This window comes from Camelus bactrianus, chromosome 20, assembly GCF_048773025.1.
Source record: "Camelus bactrianus isolate YW-2024 breed Bactrian camel chromosome 20, ASM4877302v1, whole genome shotgun sequence".
NCBI lineage: Eukaryota > Metazoa > Chordata > Mammalia > Artiodactyla > Camelidae > Camelus > Camelus bactrianus.
Genome location: NC_133558.1, coordinates 22,844,810 through 22,862,232, shown reverse-complemented (window position 1 = coordinate 22,862,232; position 17,423 = coordinate 22,844,810). Strand labels below are relative to the sequence as shown.

General features: G+C 50.4%; 2 protein-coding genes across 8 annotated transcripts; both read right to left on the bottom strand.

Moving 5' to 3' along the window:
* Positions 1-3,733: 3,733 nt before the first annotated feature.
* RPL10A (ribosomal protein L10a) lies at positions 3,734-6,193 on the bottom strand. The gene is made up of 6 exons (XM_010949028.3): positions 6,112-6,193; positions 5,702-5,776; positions 5,535-5,615; positions 5,036-5,184; positions 4,237-4,409; positions 3,734-3,936 (listed from the first exon to the last, which is right to left on the bottom strand). Exons 1-6 carry the CDS (start codon positions 6,114-6,116, stop codon positions 3,766-3,768), a joined length of 654 nt encoding a protein of 217 aa, XP_010947330.1. The 5' UTR covers positions 6,117-6,193; the 3' UTR covers positions 3,734-3,765.
* A 1,026-nt stretch (positions 6,194-7,219) lies between these two features.
* Positions 7,220-17,252, bottom strand: FANCE (FA complementation group E). 7 transcript variants are annotated; one of them, XR_006722610.2, is made up of 10 exons: positions 16,772-17,251; positions 14,053-14,677; positions 13,451-13,495; positions 13,090-13,158; positions 12,637-12,780; positions 12,117-12,240; positions 11,816-11,894; positions 10,547-10,609; positions 9,321-9,446; positions 7,220-7,808 (listed from the first exon to the last, which is right to left on the bottom strand). XR_006722610.2 is itself a non-coding variant. In XM_010949030.3 (10 exons), exons 1-10 carry the CDS (start codon positions 17,017-17,019, stop codon positions 7,707-7,709), a joined length of 1,629 nt encoding a protein of 542 aa, XP_010947332.2. In that variant the 5' UTR covers positions 17,020-17,247; the 3' UTR covers positions 7,220-7,706. The 7 variants fall into 7 exon arrangements, 6 of the variants coding, with proteins under 6 accessions (XP_010947332.2, XP_045368159.2, XP_045368158.2 ...); XM_010949030.3 differs by having other exon boundaries at positions 10,547-10,613; positions 16,772-17,247; XM_045512203.2 differs by lacking the exon at positions 9,321-9,446 and having other exon boundaries at positions 16,772-17,252.
* Between the last annotated feature and the right edge of the window lie 171 nt (positions 17,253-17,423).

The following is a 17,423-nucleotide window of genomic DNA, read 5'->3' as shown; positions in this document are numbered from 1 at the left end:
CAAAGGTCCTGTGAAAACCTTGCCAGCTCGAACTTTCTCCTGCCCTGAGTGAGCACTGCAACGTGGCCAGTGCTGGTCTGAGCTCTTTAAGTTGCATTGCTTCTTTAAGTGAAGGCTTTAAGACTTGCCTCAGGTGACTTCAGTACCCTCATTAAAGCCCCACAGTCCTCAGTGACTGCTACTGTCTCTCTCCGCCCAGTCTTCCTTCTGCAAGGGAAGGGGCTGCCGGGAGGTGAGTGCCCGCCCAGGTGGAAGGCTGCTAGCTAGGGAAGCAGGACTCCAAACCTGCTCCTATCTGCTTGGGAAAACCTCTCCTGAGCCATCCTGTGCTCCCACAGCAGGGACCCCGGAGTAGGGAGTGGAGGAGTGTATCCTCAGTGGACATGCATTAATTATCAGAAATTCAAATTTAACTGGGCATCATGTATTTTTTTATTTTACTTTTAAAATTTTTTTGAGGGGGGAGGTAATTATTTATTTACTTAACGAATTGAACCCGGGACCTCATGCATGCTAAGCATGCACTCTACCAGTTGAGCTATACCCTCCCCCTGGCATTGTATATTTTCATTTGCTAAATCTGGCAACCCTACTCTAGAATCTAGCATCTTCTAGAGCATTCTCATCCAACCTCCAATTTGCAGATGGAGAAACAGATTGAAGTTAAATGCTCTCCTCACTCAGCTGTCAGTGGCAACAGTAATATTTGAACCTGGGCTGCCTGACTCCAGGCACATGCACCTGGTATACTGTTAAATAATCCGATGGCCTTTTTTCTTGGTCCACTGCATTGGAGGGACCCTAGACTGTCACTTACAGGATGGGGAGGGTGCCTGGAGCCCCAGCCAGGTGGGAGGAGATCCTGGAGGCAGAAATTGGTTTATGAAGGATCTACCATGTGCTACGCTTAGGGCTGGATGCAAAATCCAATCTAATAGATGACTACATCTGTTAGGTGCTGGAGTCATCACGTGGGTTGTTGCCTTCACTCTCCTGGAGTAAACAGCCTTCAGGTAATTTCTCTTAGAATAGTGTAGGTCTCTCATGCAGAAAACTTGAGAAGTGAACTGTGACTGGCCTTGTTGCTTACCACCCCCCAACACACAAATGTTAACAGGTCAAGGGTGGGTGATAACTACATGGTTTTGAGGTCCCCCGAAGAGGGAAAAACCAGAATAAAAAGGTGGGTCTCGAGAGCCTAAAGCCCAGGACTCTCTCCTGGAAGTGGCTCTCCCTGCTCAAGATTCTGTGGGAAGCTGTAGGGAATGGCCAAGAAAGCAAGGGCCCAAAGAAGAGGCCAGTAGTCCTGTTTGTCCTGCTCCTCTGTTTCTCCCTTCCGACATCCCTAGGGGAGAGAGGAGTGCCATCATTTTGTAAATTCCACAATCAAGGTCCGAGCACTGCAGGGGACTCATGGGGGCTCTTTATTTCCCTGTAGCACAAATACTGGAGAACTGGGGCTCCCCCGATAACTGAAACTTTTATTCTAACTCAGGTGCACACAAAGCTTTAGACTAATCATCCTAGAGGCTGGGTTTGATTACAATAGTTTAACCTTATAAGCCAATCAGTCTGTCACCACACGTGTTCTCCATTTGCTTTACTTTCCTATTCTGTCTCCTACTCCTTCCTTTTCTTTTTTGTGGTGCTCTGCTCCCCTGGAGGGCAGCGGTGCACAGGCCAGCAGAAAGAGGTGCGTCAGTGTTCGTTAAGCGTAGAGTTGGTGTTGAAGGACTTCTACCCCAATACATAAGGCTTAATACAAAGTGGAGTGGGTTTGATTTAAATTCAGGTGACTCAAATCAATAATCCAGGAAGACCCAAATTCCCGTTTTTTTTGTTTTTTTTTTTTTAAACATCCACAGAATTTCCAAAACTATTTTTAAGGATTTCAATCCTTGGCTGTTTTCAAACAGGAAGATGTGACTGATTTTGAAGGCACCTTGGTCTCCCCATTGATAGGTCCTCAGGACAGCCTCCATCCCATCTGTCCTAACCCCCAATGAGCCAGGCAAGGTACTCATGTACCAGGGCCGGTACACATCCGTATGTAGCTGTACCTATTTACTGTTTTACAGCGTGTTTTTGAGTACTAAGTGCCTGGCACCATGCAAAGCATGCCATGGGTTTAGGTAGGTATCAGCTACACTTTCAGATGAGCTTTCTAGAATAGGGTGGCTGAACAGGCTCCTGTGGCTGCTAAGCGCAAGAGCTGGGACTCAGGCAGTGGGGAGGCCTCAGCCCACAGGCAGTTACACAGCTGGCCTTGTACACACATTAGTATATGCCTGGTCAGGAGAATCCTGTGACATCCTTGCTCTACCACATTACTTGTAACAGCATGGCGGCTGGCATAGGCCCTTCTGGCTCCTGTAAGTGGTTTATCTCAGACCCTGTGATCATCACCTCTTAAGATCTTGGCTGCCAGGGCCCACCTTAGCAAGCACGAGAGACCTGCTCTCTGCCGCTGTACTCAGCTTTGCAAGAGAGGGGGCATAAAATGTACTCATATTTTCTTCCTTTATTAAGTGTTGCCTTTGTTTTGTGGGAGGTACTGAGGATTGAACCCAGGACCTCGTGCATGTTAACCCATGTGCTCTACCACTTGAGTTATACCTTCCCTCAAGTGTTGCCTTTTTAAACACCTTAGAACTTCTGGAACTTCCTTCATTTAACTCCTAGCCTTGAATATAAACCACCATTTTGGTATGTAAGCTTCCAATCGCTACGCATAGAAGTTTTTCCTTTCAATATAATTGGGTCCTAGTTTTACAGCCAGCTTTTTTCCCTCCTTATCTACTGGGAACACTGTTCAAGTACCAGAGGAAGGCGCAAGCTAGACCTGTCACTTTGAGAACCAAAATTTGCTGCTCATCACAAGGATTATGGTTACTTTACCTGCAGTTAACTTAAAAGCTAAAATGACAAATCCTTTTTGTGAATACTTTGCATTCATCTTTCGGAACACAGATAAAGCTTGTTTTGTGCAGCATTTTTGCTTGCTTTGGATTAGCCTTTCAGCTTTGGTTCCTTTACCAAAATTAAATGGAGCAAAGTGAAAGGTTGGACCACAGGGATTTCCCACACCAGAAGCTACCTTTCCAGTACTGAGGTGGATGAACTCCCAACAGAAGTTCCCCAGGAAGGGAGGAGGCCTAAGTTTCCAGTTGGATTCCACCCTAAATTCCCCTAGAAAACAGGATCCATGGATCAGTGTTAACCAGGTCTTCTAATTTTTTTCCTAAGCATCTCACCTAGTAAATCCTACCCCAAATTTCGTGGTACTCAATTTGGGGTCAAGTATTAGATGGACCAGTCTAATCTTGGGTTCCTTGGGATCCATACAGACCAAGACCCCAAATAATTTAGACGGGTTAAAAAAACACTCTCCAAACAAAATAGAAGCAACTTCAGGACATAGGTTAAACATGCTGCTGCTGTGAAGGTTCCACCCCTGCCCTTGCACTGGTAACCAGCCGCAGCAGTACAGGTTGGGGCCTTGATCTGCTCCACTCAGTTTTTCTAAAAGCTTCAGTCCTGATTTAGCAGCCCTAATGTAACACTTTAAGTATCCAAGAGATACTTATCCAAGACTGCAAGGCTTTGAAGGAAGAATGCCCTGCCTTGTTTGTAGTGAAGGACTAACAAACCTTCACTGGGCCATCAGAGCAGTGCTGTAGCGCACAAGGTCAGCTTCCAAAGCACCTCCCTCCCCATAGCCACAGGAGACAGATAATGGTGGCAGCTGGTTTATTAAGCTGTGCCTTAGTATAGGCGCTGGGGCTTGCCCATGGTGCTTTTAATGTACAAAGCCCGGACATTCTGCCAATTTTTCTTGAGCAATGACACCAGGAAATTGACAGCTAAGTGGATGTTGTACACAAGCTCATCATCTGTCATTTTCACATGGCCAACAGCCACTGCCAGACACAGCACCTGTGGGGAGAGGAAGGTCAGATCAGGTTAGTGGTTTGATGCAAGAGATCATGAGGGGGCAGGCCCATCTACAAGCCATGTGGCCCATCCATCCCCGCCAGTGACCTAGTGAGCAGTAGTGCTTTTTGGCCCTAGACCAAGATCAGAGCTTTTTGGAAAGCTTCAATCCTGTTATGATGACTATCACAAGTTCTGAATACTCACAGAAATGCAAACCAGAACACCCATTTAGAAAATGTGGGTAAACTTCAGGGCCCTGCCACTATCACCACTACTGCTTAACCTATACAACCTCCTCACCTTCTTCATCTGGAACTTGATCGTGGACTTCACTTCATCAACTTTGGCTACCATATTCTCATTGTGGGTCAGCAAGGAAGGGAACTTGCCAGCCTTATTCAGACCTGGGCCCAGGATTCTTGGGATCTGCTTGATCAGAGACTCTGAAGCCAAAAAGGCATCATACTTCTTGGCTGGTAAAGAGAAGAAGCTATTAGATACTTATCTAATGGCCTCTAACCAGCACTCTACCCACCTCTCTAAGTACCAAGTCTTTTAAATCCTCTCCCCATTCCAATTTATCTTTTAGTGGCCCAAAATTCACAGGAGACCCACAGCAGAAGCCCAGGCTGACTCATAATCCACATTGCAATGGGAATGTTCACTCATTAGTTAAAACTGGCTTCAAACCCTGCCCTTCCTACTTTCTAGCTACTCAACAACTGGGGAAATCTGTTTCTGACCTGTAAAATGCTCAGATCACGTAAGATAAAGATTAAGATGAAAGAACTGGAGCTGTAGGTAGAAATCCAATGCAGAACATACCAGCACCTGACCTGTCAACTTGATTTATCTCGCTTCCTCTAGAAAAGAACCACTCACTACCTGGCTTCCTTCCGCTATCAAATTAAATCCTCAAAGCAAAATGCAATTTTCACATGGCTAAAAAACACAAGTAACCAACCACAGCAGATCCTTTGTCATGACTACCTTTTTCATTTTAAAATTCAAATAGCAGAAAGTACCAGTATTCTACCACTCTCACGAGAAACTGCCCCTACTCTACCCCCTCATACAATACTACACCAAGCAAACTCACCCAGCTTCTTAACTAGTTTCTTATTCTTGTTAAGCTTCTTCAGAGCCTCGATGTCCATGTGGGGGATATCCACAGCCTTGGCCTCATCACAATGCTGCTGGTCCCCCAGAACACATACGGAGAACTTGGGGCGGGGAGTAGATTTCAGCCTGCGTTTTGGGGAACAAAAGGTCATGCCCAGCCCTGGGTCAAGGGCAGGTGAAGGGGTCTGGGTCCGCTGCAGCACTGAGCCTTACCCAGAGCGTCCACATTCACCAAGAGCTAGTCTGGCTTCTCAAACTAGCCGGCGGGCTCGGCCAAGGCCTCCCCACGCCTCCCCTCTTGTTTTAAGACCCAGGGTGGGGGTCCGTCCAGACACGCCTGCCCGGAGCAGGGGGTCTGAACTACCCGGGCACTTCAGTGCCGCACGTGCTTGGCCGCCTCGGGCTCAAACGGAGCCTAAAAGGAAGAGACGGGCACGGGGACACTGAGGGCCAGGTGGTGTCAGAACGGTGCCAACCTGACGGTGCCCGAGAAGCGTTTGTCCTTCTGAGGGTCATAGTTCTTCAGGCTGATCTGAAGTTCCACCGTCTCCAAAAACCTTAGAAAAAGTAAGGAGATTAGCCGGCCGCCCGCGGCTCCTCAAGCCAGCCCTGGCCTGCCCTCCCCGAGGAGGCGGGCACTTACTTCCGGCGCTTGCGCTGGTTTCCGTGCAGGACTTCCCGCACCGCCTCGTACAGGGTGTCGCGGGAGACCTTGCTGCTGCAAGAGAGAAGCAAGACGAGCGCTCAGGACCCGGGAGCAGCGTGTCAAGCCCTCTGCGTGTCCAAAGCCTCAGGGTTCGAGCGGCGCAGCTGACTACGACGTACTCCCCGGGGATTCCGGACACCAAGTGGGGCGATTTAGGCCTGAGAACCAGATGGAAGCCCCGGGAAAGAGGAACCCTACTGACGGCCGCCTGCAGGCTAAAGCCTGGAAAGAAAGCCCCGCAGCGAAGCAGGAGCAAGGACCCCCGACCCCACCCGCAGTGTCTTCCTCCCAACAGGAGCACCTGTAAACGCGGATGAATGCGGATACCACCTGAGAGCACCACTCACCTCATGACGCCTTGCTCCGCGACAGCCGGGAAAAAGACAAGCTCTGTTCGCGCATGCGTTCAAATAGGACCTTATTCTCGCGAGAGACACCTACTTCCGGTGGCTTCCTTCTTGAGCACGGTCAGGCAACTCAGTCCCGGGGTTGGGGGGCGCCGCCTGCGGCCGCGAGAGGGCGCCACCGGCGCGCGTTGCATCTTTAGACCCGCGCGCGGCGACCAGAGATGCGGCGGTGAGGGGGGGGCCCCCGTGGCAACTGAGAATACCCACTTTCGCGCCGGCTGCTACCAGGCTCTTAGGGAAAAGACCGGGTCCAGGGCTCAAGCCGCAGGAGTTACACTACTGGGCACCGCACTGTGACGGCCGCCGAAGTATGCAGTTCCCACACGTTTGTCACTCAAACCTGCTCCCGCTTCCTCCTGCCCTCCGCACCTGCTTGTTCTCAAAAGCTGGCTTTACTCCTGACCTCTCTCCCTCACCTTGTTCTAGCGCGGGCTCACGGCCCCCGAGGAGGTTGTGAGAAGGGAAACGTCAAGAGCTGTTCCTGGCCCCTCAGGGTCTGCAGTGGGGAAGAGCGGGGAAGGTTCTGTAATGAACTTTCACCTGATAGTTGACTCAGTAACATCTACAGGTTAAGTGTTTACTATAAATAAGGCACCTAGCTAAGTGCTTTGGGAGTAAATATAAAGATGTAAAACACACGTCTACAGTATTGCACACCCCTTCTGCCTGTCCAACAGGCCCCATCCTCTGCTCTGTCCACAGTAACCCCAGGAGCCCCTCAGATCCCGCCTCAAATACCACCTGCCCCAAAAGCCTTCTCCAGCTCCAGGCTGATCACTCCCACCTTCAGTCCCCCTCCCCCCAGTGCTCAGGAGTCCCTTGCTCAACAGACAGCTCTGGTAGGGTTGGGGTGGGTGGTGTCACATTATCTGGCCCACAGAAGGTGAATGAACTTGGGAATTCTACCACCTTCCCCTAACAGAACACTTCATAGGGAAAAAGTTGCCGCTAGCCACTGACGGGGGGTGGGGGGTGGGGGGTGGGCAGAGGTGGTGGTGGTGGTGTGTTTTCAACAAATACTCAGAGTTAAGAGGAAGGCAGGCCCTGCTTCTAATAAGACATAATTGAGCCTCCTGCTTTTAATAGAATACTGTTGATGAATTATTATTCAAGTCAGAAACAAGAACACAGAAGATCGTAACATACACCTGAGAACAAGAGATTTGTGCTGAGCACACAGGTCCCCCAGAGCTCCTGGAGTATCATTCGTCCACTCTGCGTCTGGTTGGACCCTACTGAAGCCTACCTTAAAGTTTCTGTCCCCACAGCCTGAGGGAGAAGTGACAAGGAGGGAGCTCACAGTCAGCAGCCCTTAGTAATATAGTTTATCCAGTCCCAGTAGACTGGGACCCTCCCTGCTGGCTGGGAGGCCCAGATGGCCTCTCTGCAGCCTGCTGCCTCGAGGCAGGTGATCCCTAGGAAGGCCAAGCTCAACCTTTACCCCACATGAGGAGTCAGGGTGAGGTGCCCAGGGCAGAAGTGTCCTTTAGGAAGCTGGTGAGGGAGCTCCAGGAGGGTGGTCCCTTGGTGGATGGTCAGAGGGTCAGATGTCTCAGGGCAGCCTGTAGGGACTTCCTCAGGAATGTGGTGTTGAACTCGATGGCTGCGGCCAGGCCCAGTCTCTGGATCTCAGTGATCTGGAGAGAAGAATCATGTCAGGACTTCAGCAGCTGATCCCTCCCCTCTGCCCTCTTCCCTGGGGCTGTTTAGTTAGAAGATAGGAATCCAGGACACAAGGACAATAGGAGGCAATGACTCCCTGAGCAATCTAACCTCATTATCTCACCATGGTTAAGCAAGGTCTTTGGATTCAGGTAACCCTGGGTCAGATACTAACTGCACAAATTGCTAAGTCAGTCACATTAATAACTGCTGACAATCATTAGGTGCTTACTATGTGGCAGCACTTTCTATGCATTACTTCATGTAATCCTCACAACCCTCCCATTTTATAGATGAGGAGACTGAGGTTCAGAGACACTCCATTGTGGCTGCCACCTTCCCTCTGGGCCACACTTTTCCTTCCCTGACCTGTTGCTACAACCTCCTGACAGGTCTCTACCCTCTATCTTCACTCTCCAATCCCCACTCCTTACAAAGGCCAGACGCTTCTTTATAGATTGCAAATCTGACCAAGTCACTCCAGCTGAAGGCCCCAAGATAACTCCTGATGCCTCATACTGGAGGCCCTTCTTCCAGGATCTACAGGGAGTTTCCAGAGGATCCAGGAATCTCCCGAAATTGTGCATCAGATGTGCATTAATATTTTCATTTTCCTGGGAGGATGTCTAGCTTTCATCAAATCATCAAATGGGCCTGTGACTCCTCAGAGAAGGGTAAAGAGCCAATAGCCAAGAACACCTGGCCTTCAGGACAAAGTCCAAGCTCTTCCCAACCTGTAGGGCCCTCCATAAGATGCTACCATGGCCTGGCAGGGCAGTGTGACCTTGGGCAGGTTACTTTAACCCGAGTCTCAATTTCCTCACCTATAAAACGGAGCTAATAATAGTATCTTCTCATAGGACTAACACGGAATAAACCAGCAAGTTAACAAATGGAAAGGGCTTAGAACGGGGGGCCTAGGACATAGCAGGGGCTATGCAAGTATTAGCTCTCAGTATTTTAGCTCTCTAACCTCATCTCCTACCACCATCCACTCTCAAGTTTTTAGGCCCCAGCTATCTGCAGATCCCCTTTGACATTCACGCTCACTGTATTTCTTTTACCTGGAATGCCCTTTACTCCATCTCAGCCCTTGACCAACAGGCACCCTTAAGAGTCAGAAAGTCTGTCCTAGCTCCCAACCACAAAGTTTAGTTGGCCCCTCCTCCTCTGTCATCAAATGCCCTGTGCACACCTCTCACCTGGCTCCTACCATATATTACAATGATCTGTGTATCACCTCTCTCCCCTCTCACTAGCCTGGCACCGGGGTAGAGGGTCAAGTCAAGGACAGGGACTGCATCATGGTCACTATTGATCCCCCAGTGCCCCATGTAGTATTTGGCCCACTGTGGTTTTGGCTGGATGAAGGAACTCCTAAGCAGTCTCATTCCCCAGCTAGGCTTGAGGTCCTGGCAGATATTCATATATCCCCCTGGCAGGCTCAGAGCAGCAGGACCAACCCTTGTGGCCAAATGAACACTCACATTAGCCTGATACTTGGTCATCACTGTCAGCATGAGCTTGGCATAGGCCATTGACATGGTGGCTGCTGGCCCCTCTTTATAAAGTTTCTCCATCAACACATTGAACTTCTCAGGCGGCATCTCCACCTGCACACGTTAGGAGATGGGACAGTAGCACAAGTTAGGGCCCTAGATTCAATTTCTAACTCTACCACTTCCTAACTAGGTGATCCTGGACTGGTCACTTAAGCCAACTAAGCCTCAGTATCCACATCTGCAAAATGGGACTCATAATATTTAACTCTGAAGACTGAGAAAAGGATTAAATGAGATAATGCACATAAAGCCTGGCACATAAGTCTCAGAAAACAGTGGCTACAATTGCAAAGGCTCAGATTAGGACCAAAGGAAGGCCAAACAACTAGCGTGGTTTAGTGGTTGAAGATATAAAGGAGAGGTCCCAAGGGGTACTGCCAGCATAATAACAATAGCTCTTCAAAGCAATAATTTAATACACACTTATTATGCATTTGGTACCATTCTGAGCACATGACACCACTTACACCATTTAAACCTGACCCCAACTTTGTAGGGTAGGTGCTATGATTGCTTCCCTTTTGCAGATAAGGAAACTGAGACATAAAGAGGTTAGGTCAACTACTTAAGTTATAAACACATGAGTCAGAATTTTAGGTACTGACATGGAAAAATTGCCAAAAAATCCTGTCAAATTAAAAACGCAAAGAACAGAAGAGCAATGACCTTGGTATGTTACCATCTATGTAAAAAGCAGATGAAAAGTAAATTTAAACATGTGCCCTTGTTTATATAAGACATCTCTGGGAGTGTTCTGTAACTGGTAACACTGAATAGTCCTGGGGAGGGGAATCTGGATGGCTAGAGGGAAATTTTTCACTATATCCTTTTAAGCTTTCAAAATTTTTGAACATATGAATCTATTACCTATTCAACAATAAAATTAAATTTGTACTCACACATCAGAAAGTCCCTCCCCAAGGCCACACAGCACAAGAGGCAGAGCTGGGATCCACCATGCAGTCAGCTCTCTGCTACTAACCTTCCAGCCCCAGGACTCTCCCACTGTCATGGGGCACCCTACTGGAGGGCAGCTGTCCTGCTTGCCCCTCCATTACCTGCACCAAAGGGGTCAGAAACCCAGGAGACCCACCCCCGTTCACAGCACTGCAGCGTTTCTTTGCCCACCCTTCGCACTGCAGCCTGCTCACCTGCCGCTCCAGGAGTGACTGCAACACCAAGAAAGACTCCTCCTTCCACGGCAGCTCCAGGATCTGTCTGCAAACACAAGCCCCAGTGAGAAAAGCCCAGACTCCCACCCACGCCTGGGTATCTACTACTCCTGCCCCGAGGCAGGGCAAGGCCCTGGAGACAGCCAAGACTCTCAGTCAACAGAGGAAGTAGTCAGAGCCTCCTGATGCTGGCGGCTACCTGGTGAGCCCATACTCAGTGCAGGGAAGGCCACAGCCCAAGTACTCCAGAGCTGACAGTGAAGGATCTGGCAATGATGTATAAAGGTCTCCTGAAAAAAAGACTGCATCCTGTTTGCACAGTGAGGTCCTCTCCAGCTACACCTCCTTCTCTGCTGTGCAGTCCTCAGCTGGTCTGGAAAGGCAGCATGTCACATGGAAACAGTGTGGCTTCTTGGGTGCACAGACTTGGGTTCGATCCCAGGCTTTTTCACTTACTGGCTGTGTGACTTCTGGCCAGGTCCCTTAACCTCTCCGAGCTTCAGTTTTTCAATCTCTAAGGTGACAGCAGCACTGACCTCGCAGGATTGCATGAAGACTAACTGAAGTAATGAATCTAAAGCACAGAAAAGTGCTTGATAACTGGCAGCTGATATTATTTTAAAGACTGTCACCTTCTCACATTATACTTAGCATTTTCTATTTCACATTGGTGTCCAATGAGGTCTTACCTACTCACTGTTTCTTGATTCCCCAATTTTAATACCCAAACTTAACACCAACTTAATAACAATTTTTGAACACTTACTAGGTGCCAAATCCTGTGCTGAGTTCTTTATACTTAATATCTAGAAAAATCCTATGGAATGAATACATATTATCCCTATTTTTCGTATGTGGAAACAGAGGCTCAGAAGGATGGACTAACCTGTTTGAATTCACATATTTAAATAGAAGACAAGGCTGAGACTGTAAACTATGTCTGTCTGACTCCAAAGCCAGCGCTCTGAGCCACTGTGCCACGTTCCAGCTATGCCGTGAACTCCAGAGCAGGAGCACCAGCATCTTCTCTGCATTCCCTGGGCACCTGACTGGAACCCTGGGCTTGGGAAGGCACACGGGAAGTCAACTTGCACAGGCCCATGGGGTTCAGAGCAGTGAGAGGGGGCGTTGGCTGTGCTGTTGCCCGTCTTTTGGGCACAGAGCCTGGTGCCCAGCCAGCTCCCGTCCCGGAATTGCGAGCGGGCTTGGAGAAGAGGGTGGGGGCAGCATGAGGGTCTGTGTACTCACCCCAGCATCAGAACCTGCATGTCTGGCTCCAGGGCCTTGTCCTTCATAAGGCAACACAGTAATTCTGTTTGAGCTGGACCTGGGTAGGGGACAGCAGAGGGGAGAAGTCTAGGGGAAAACGGCAGGAAAGAATGGGGCTAGCGGGGAACAAAATGCCTGGCTCATTAAAGGGGCATCATTAGGAAGGCAACAGATATCTTTATTCATTGAATATTCACCTCCTGCCTGGGCCACCCTGGGGTGAAGGTGCTGGGAACAGGGAGGGAAGAGCTAACAGGCCTGGGACTGGTTCCAGAATTACCTGTTCTTGGGGCTTGGAGCATAGGGCCAAGGAGGGCTCTGCAGACAGCGTAGGTATACTTGGTACAGAAGGCAGTCAGGGCAGTTGTGAGCAGGCGGGAGGCTGAGGAAGTAAGGGAGAGAATCTACAACCAATGGGAAGGAAAATATTAATTTCTTCTTCCCATCAATAAATGTTTATCAGACACATATTTCAGATGCTGACACGTTACAGAGGAAAAAAATCTTTTATCTAGGACTAACATGGATTCACTCATTGGAAAGGACATATAGCTCCGTTCCCCAGGTCCCAAATCCCTAATCCCAAATCCCAATTCCTTCAGCTTCCTGAAGGGTCGGGGGCCCAAGAGGGGAGTTAGCTGTCATGTGGTAGATGTCCTAGGCGTCCATGCCCTTGCCTTGCCCCAGGCTCCCGGGACAGGCCAGATGCAAGGCTGGGAACCCTGTCTCCTACCCTTCTGAGGGCTCAGGCTCTCTCCCTCATTGTCCTTGGCACTCCAAGTGCATCCCAGTGCACCTACCCGTTCAAGAAAGAGGCTCCTGGTCAGCACAGTAGCATTGCTTAGGCTGAGATCTGGGGAAAGGGCCAGCAGCCAGGTGCAGAGCTGCAGGAGGCCAGCGTCTGAGAGCTGTGGGAGCTGCAGCTGGGCACACAGCAGGTCCACCTGCCAAGGAGGAGGGATGACACTGGGACACTCAGTCTGACTCTGCTGGGCTGTGTCAAGCCAACCAGGTGGCAGAAGGGGCAGGGCAAGGGCACTCCAGGGTCAGGAAAGGCTGGGAGAGCTGCCCTATGGGGAGGAACCAAGGGCTAAAAGAAACCAGTCAGGGTGACCCCTGCCCCTGAGAGACCAAACAACCCAACAAAATCCCCTCCCCAATTTCCCACATGAGGCAGGGAAACACAAACTGAAATGGAAGAAAGCTGGGGAGAGATAATGTGTCCTCAGGCCCAGGCAGCCTTTCTGACTCACCTGGCTGGGACTGCATTCATGGAGAAGCTGCAGCTCAACTGGTGGGGCACCCTCCAATCCCTCCAACCCCTGGGAAGGCAAGTCCCATGTTAGGGCTGGCTGGGCTCTCAGCTGCCCCTTTGACTGGCAGAGTGGGTGGCTGAGGCCCCCCAAAGGTGCTACTAGAAGAGAAGGACTCATCTGAGGTTAGACAACAAACTTGGGCCAAAAACAGCCTTTGCAGTGACCGTCCTCTGACCTTCTCTCCACCCCCCTCACCCAAATGGCCTGTGCCTCACTGCACTGGGGCTTCCCCGGGCACAGCTGAGGTCCAGGCAGAAGGTTGAAGAAGGGCTCTGGGGAGCAGGGTCAGGCCAGTCACCTCCCCGAAGGTCCTGAGCAGCTGCTGCAGCCTGGGAACCTGATCCTGCAGAGGAGAGCCCAGTCATTGCCAAGTCCCTGCCTGCACAGCGTGGCCCCAAGCCCTGTCACTGGGAGCTAGTAGGCAAAGATGACTCATGACAGCCAAGAATATGAAGCCTGAACCTTGAAAAGTGCTTAAGAACTCAAACTAGACAAGGCTCCTGTAAATCCAACTGTAAAGACTCATCTTCTCTGCATCCATCCTAATGGGGGCAGACCCAGGCCTTGGGCTGGAAGGACAGGCTGGATGCTGGCACCATTCCCCCTATTCCCATAAGATGGGGTGGTGGGGGTGGCTTCAGAGCCTCTCCTCTTACCCGATACCCTTTAACCTCACATTATTGATCATTAGGTTAAGGGTTCCCACTCCCAATAACGCCCTTCCCCACCCCCTCCTCAGAGTCTGTGGAGCAGAAACTACGTTCCCTCCACCCCACCCTCCTTCCCCTTGCTCCACAGACTAGTCATCCCAAATGGGAAATAGCGTCCCAGTGGGCTTTCACCCTGTATAAACCCCCACTCCTGAGGGGTCACTCTAAACCAGCCTCCTCATCCTAGTACCTGGATAGCTTTGGGCAACTCCAAACTCTCAGGTAGGCCCTTAGCATCCTCTAGACTTGGAGCAGCCTCACTGGGCTCAGCCCCCATGGCAGGCTGCTTCTCAATGGGTGATGCACCTCCTCCATCAGCCAGGGACTCCGAAGATTCACGTTCAGGTCTTGCTTCCTGACGACCTGCCTCTTTCTCTTCTTCCTTTTCCAAACACCGGAACCTTTTGGGGGCCCTTTCCCAATCAGGACTGGCAGACTCTTCCTCTGGCCCCTTTCTGCGTTTCCCAGGCCACTGGGAGTCCTTGTCCTTCTCTTCTTCCTTTTTGGGGTCTGGAGCATGGGGCCATCTCAGCTTCCTGCCCCCTTGGCCCAGCTGCCTACACAGGCCTCGGAGCTGTCTCTGGCACCTTGCAGATAGTGGGGATGCTCCCTCAGTGGAGGCCCCAACACCCAGATCCTTTCGCAGCAATTCCCCAAGGGCCCGGAGCCAGAGATCAGGGTCAGGGCTTGGGTCCTGGTATGCAATCTGCAGTACAGGGAGGAGACTGCTTTCAGGGAGTGATGGCCAAACAGCCATCAGCAGAGACATCAGATTCCTTTGGCATAATGGGGGCAATTGTAGCAGCAGCGGTTTCCTGGATAGCAGAGGGAGAACAAGCAGTTAAGAGTATCTTGCTGAAAGGAATACAGGGCAGACTGGGCAGAGCTAGAGGCTAGATGGCAATGGACAGACTGGGAGCCAGCAGCTGTAAGTCAGTTTGGATGGAGAGGGGCTAGCACGGGAGTCATTCAACAAGTGTCCATTGAGCATCTATTCTATGGTAGGCCCTGCTCTTTGACATCACCTATTCCAGCTCAAAAATTCCCCTATCATAGATCCATGCTTGTTTTATATATACACATATATATGTATATAAAACCCTTCCCCAAACTTGAGGTAAAAATACTACTCCCAAATGCTGTGCTATGCTTAGTCTGCAGCCTGTGCTCCCCTTGGCAATCCCCTGGAGCTCACAGGGTCACACCAGTCCAGCTCTGATGTTCCTTTCACCGAACTGAGTTCCTGAGACACGGAGGCAGTCTCCTTTCTCTGTGTCCCAGTACCTAGCACAGGACCAGCCCAAAGAAGGCACTTGGTGCACATTTACTGAATGAATGAACTCTCTGGGAATAAGTGTTCCAAGATCAGCAAGACTGCTGAGGACAATGTAGCTGTCTGTAGTGTTACAAAGGCATGAATCCAGATGTTGTGTGACCTGACGCTTGTTGGCGTGGCAAGCAGGTCATGGGTGCATCTAGCCTATCACCCATCATGCCTCTGCTCCCCTCCATTCATGACTTAACGGGGCTGTTCCTCACACACAGAGGCAGTTGGGATACGTGAGAGAGGAAAGCAACCCTGACTTTTATTTTTGTATGTGGAAAAAAACACTAAGTGAGAGAAAAAGGAGAGTAAAAGTTAAAAAGATGGTCAATTTGTGGTGGAGGATACTGGGAGTAAAGAAGTGGGGGAGATCCTACTCAAAGGACTTTTACTTTTTGTGTGTGGACCCCCTTACCAGAATGATTTAAATGCATAAAATAAAATACATAGAATTACAAAATAAAACAATTATAACAATTATACTGAAGTAAAGTTCTATCCAGGACTCTAGGTTAAGTCCCTTTCCCTTACTCAGTCCAGAAACAGCCAGATAGCTGGACAAACGTTTCTATACCCTTCAATTTGGGGCTTCTGAAAATTCTCTTGAAAGAAATGGAATGTAGGAAGAAATTATTAGAACTTATATTTCTACTTATCTAAAACATAAAAGTTAATAGAAATGTTTAATATATGGACTGGCCTTCAATATTCCAGTCCAATTCTTAGAGAGGGGTATCCAAGGAGAGTGGGAGGTCTGCTCTTCTGCCCTCTAGACGCTGAAGGTGTTACCTCCCTCCCTTTCTGCATTTTAGTTGACTATGATAGTTAAGTGATCTATGTATGAATGCTGTATTATCTTTAACAAAACAACCCTCACAAAATGGACACATGGCTTATAAGAATGCCTGAAAAGAACCTGAATATCAATAACGAAAGTACAACCTAGTAAAAAAAATGTCAGAGCTGACACTTCTGCTCCTAGTAGGAATTCTTAGCCACATAAAGAGGGGGGCAAGTTCCAAGTCATCCAAAAGACTAGAAATTACCAAGAACACCATCCTTAAGGGAAGAGGGTTTGCCTTAAAATCTGTATCATGCTTTGAAAAATTGATAATATAAAGCCACCACGATCAGATGTTTAATGTCATTTACCACTTCTAAATTTCTATTTTTGTATGCCTAACTGTACATATTTTGACACACGTGTTCGCTTTACACACGTAAAGTACACCTATACTGAGGGAAGGGATCGAGTTTTTAAAGAGAAGTAAGTGACCAGTATCAACTGGAGTCCACTGACAGATTCATTTACACGTAACCAAAGGCCCGTGTCTTCTGTCTAGGTATGCCGCACCAGCCGGCATCCAGCAGGTAGTCAACGAAGGTCTGCTGGCTGCCCCTCCTCACGGGCTGCGTGGCATGGACCCGCTTGCTGAGGGGAAGTCAGTAACCTCTCTGTGCCTCGGTATTCTCATCTAGAGAAGGAATGTTGAGCCAGCCCTTGCCGCACACGACCGTGGAGGATGAAGGGCGGTGCCCCCGGCCGCCGAGACCAGCAGGGAAGGAGGAACGCGGGCTGACTTACAGCTCCAGGCGACAGTCTGGGCCCTCCACCATGGGCTCCTCCCGGCACAGCGCCTGGAGGACCCGGCCCCAGCCGAAGGGCTCTCCGCCGCGGCCGGTCATCGCCCGCAGCACCCGCAGGCCGCGCCGCGCCCCGTCAGGCCCCGCCTGCAGCGCCTGTAGTAGAAGTCGGGCGGGGGCCTCCAGCTGCGCCCAGGGCTCCTGCTCCGCGCCCTCAGCCTGAGCGGGCACGGCCTTCGGGGCCTCCATGCCCGGGGCCCGGGAGTCACACTGCCGCACTCTGGTTTCGGGCCTCAGCACCCAAACCAGGGGAGAAGGAGAAAGACGCCAGCGCCAGCCCCGAAGCGGCAGCAAGTCTCCTCGCGCGCCCGCCACATTCCCTTCTCAGCTCTCGAGAACGTGCTCGGATTTGCGTTCGGCATCGGACAAGGAAGGGAGGGAGGAGCGGCCGGAGAGGCACGGGGGCGGGGCACGAGGGCAGGCCGGAAGGGGCGGGGCCCGGAACGCTCCCGGCCAGAGAGGAGGAGCAGAAGGGAGTAGCTAGGCGAAGGCTGAGCGGGGGCGGGTCCACAAATAGGTTGGTGGGCGGGGTCATGCAAGAGATTGCTGGGGGGTGGGGCTTGGTGGAGGGGCGGGTCTTTGGCTGCTCCGCT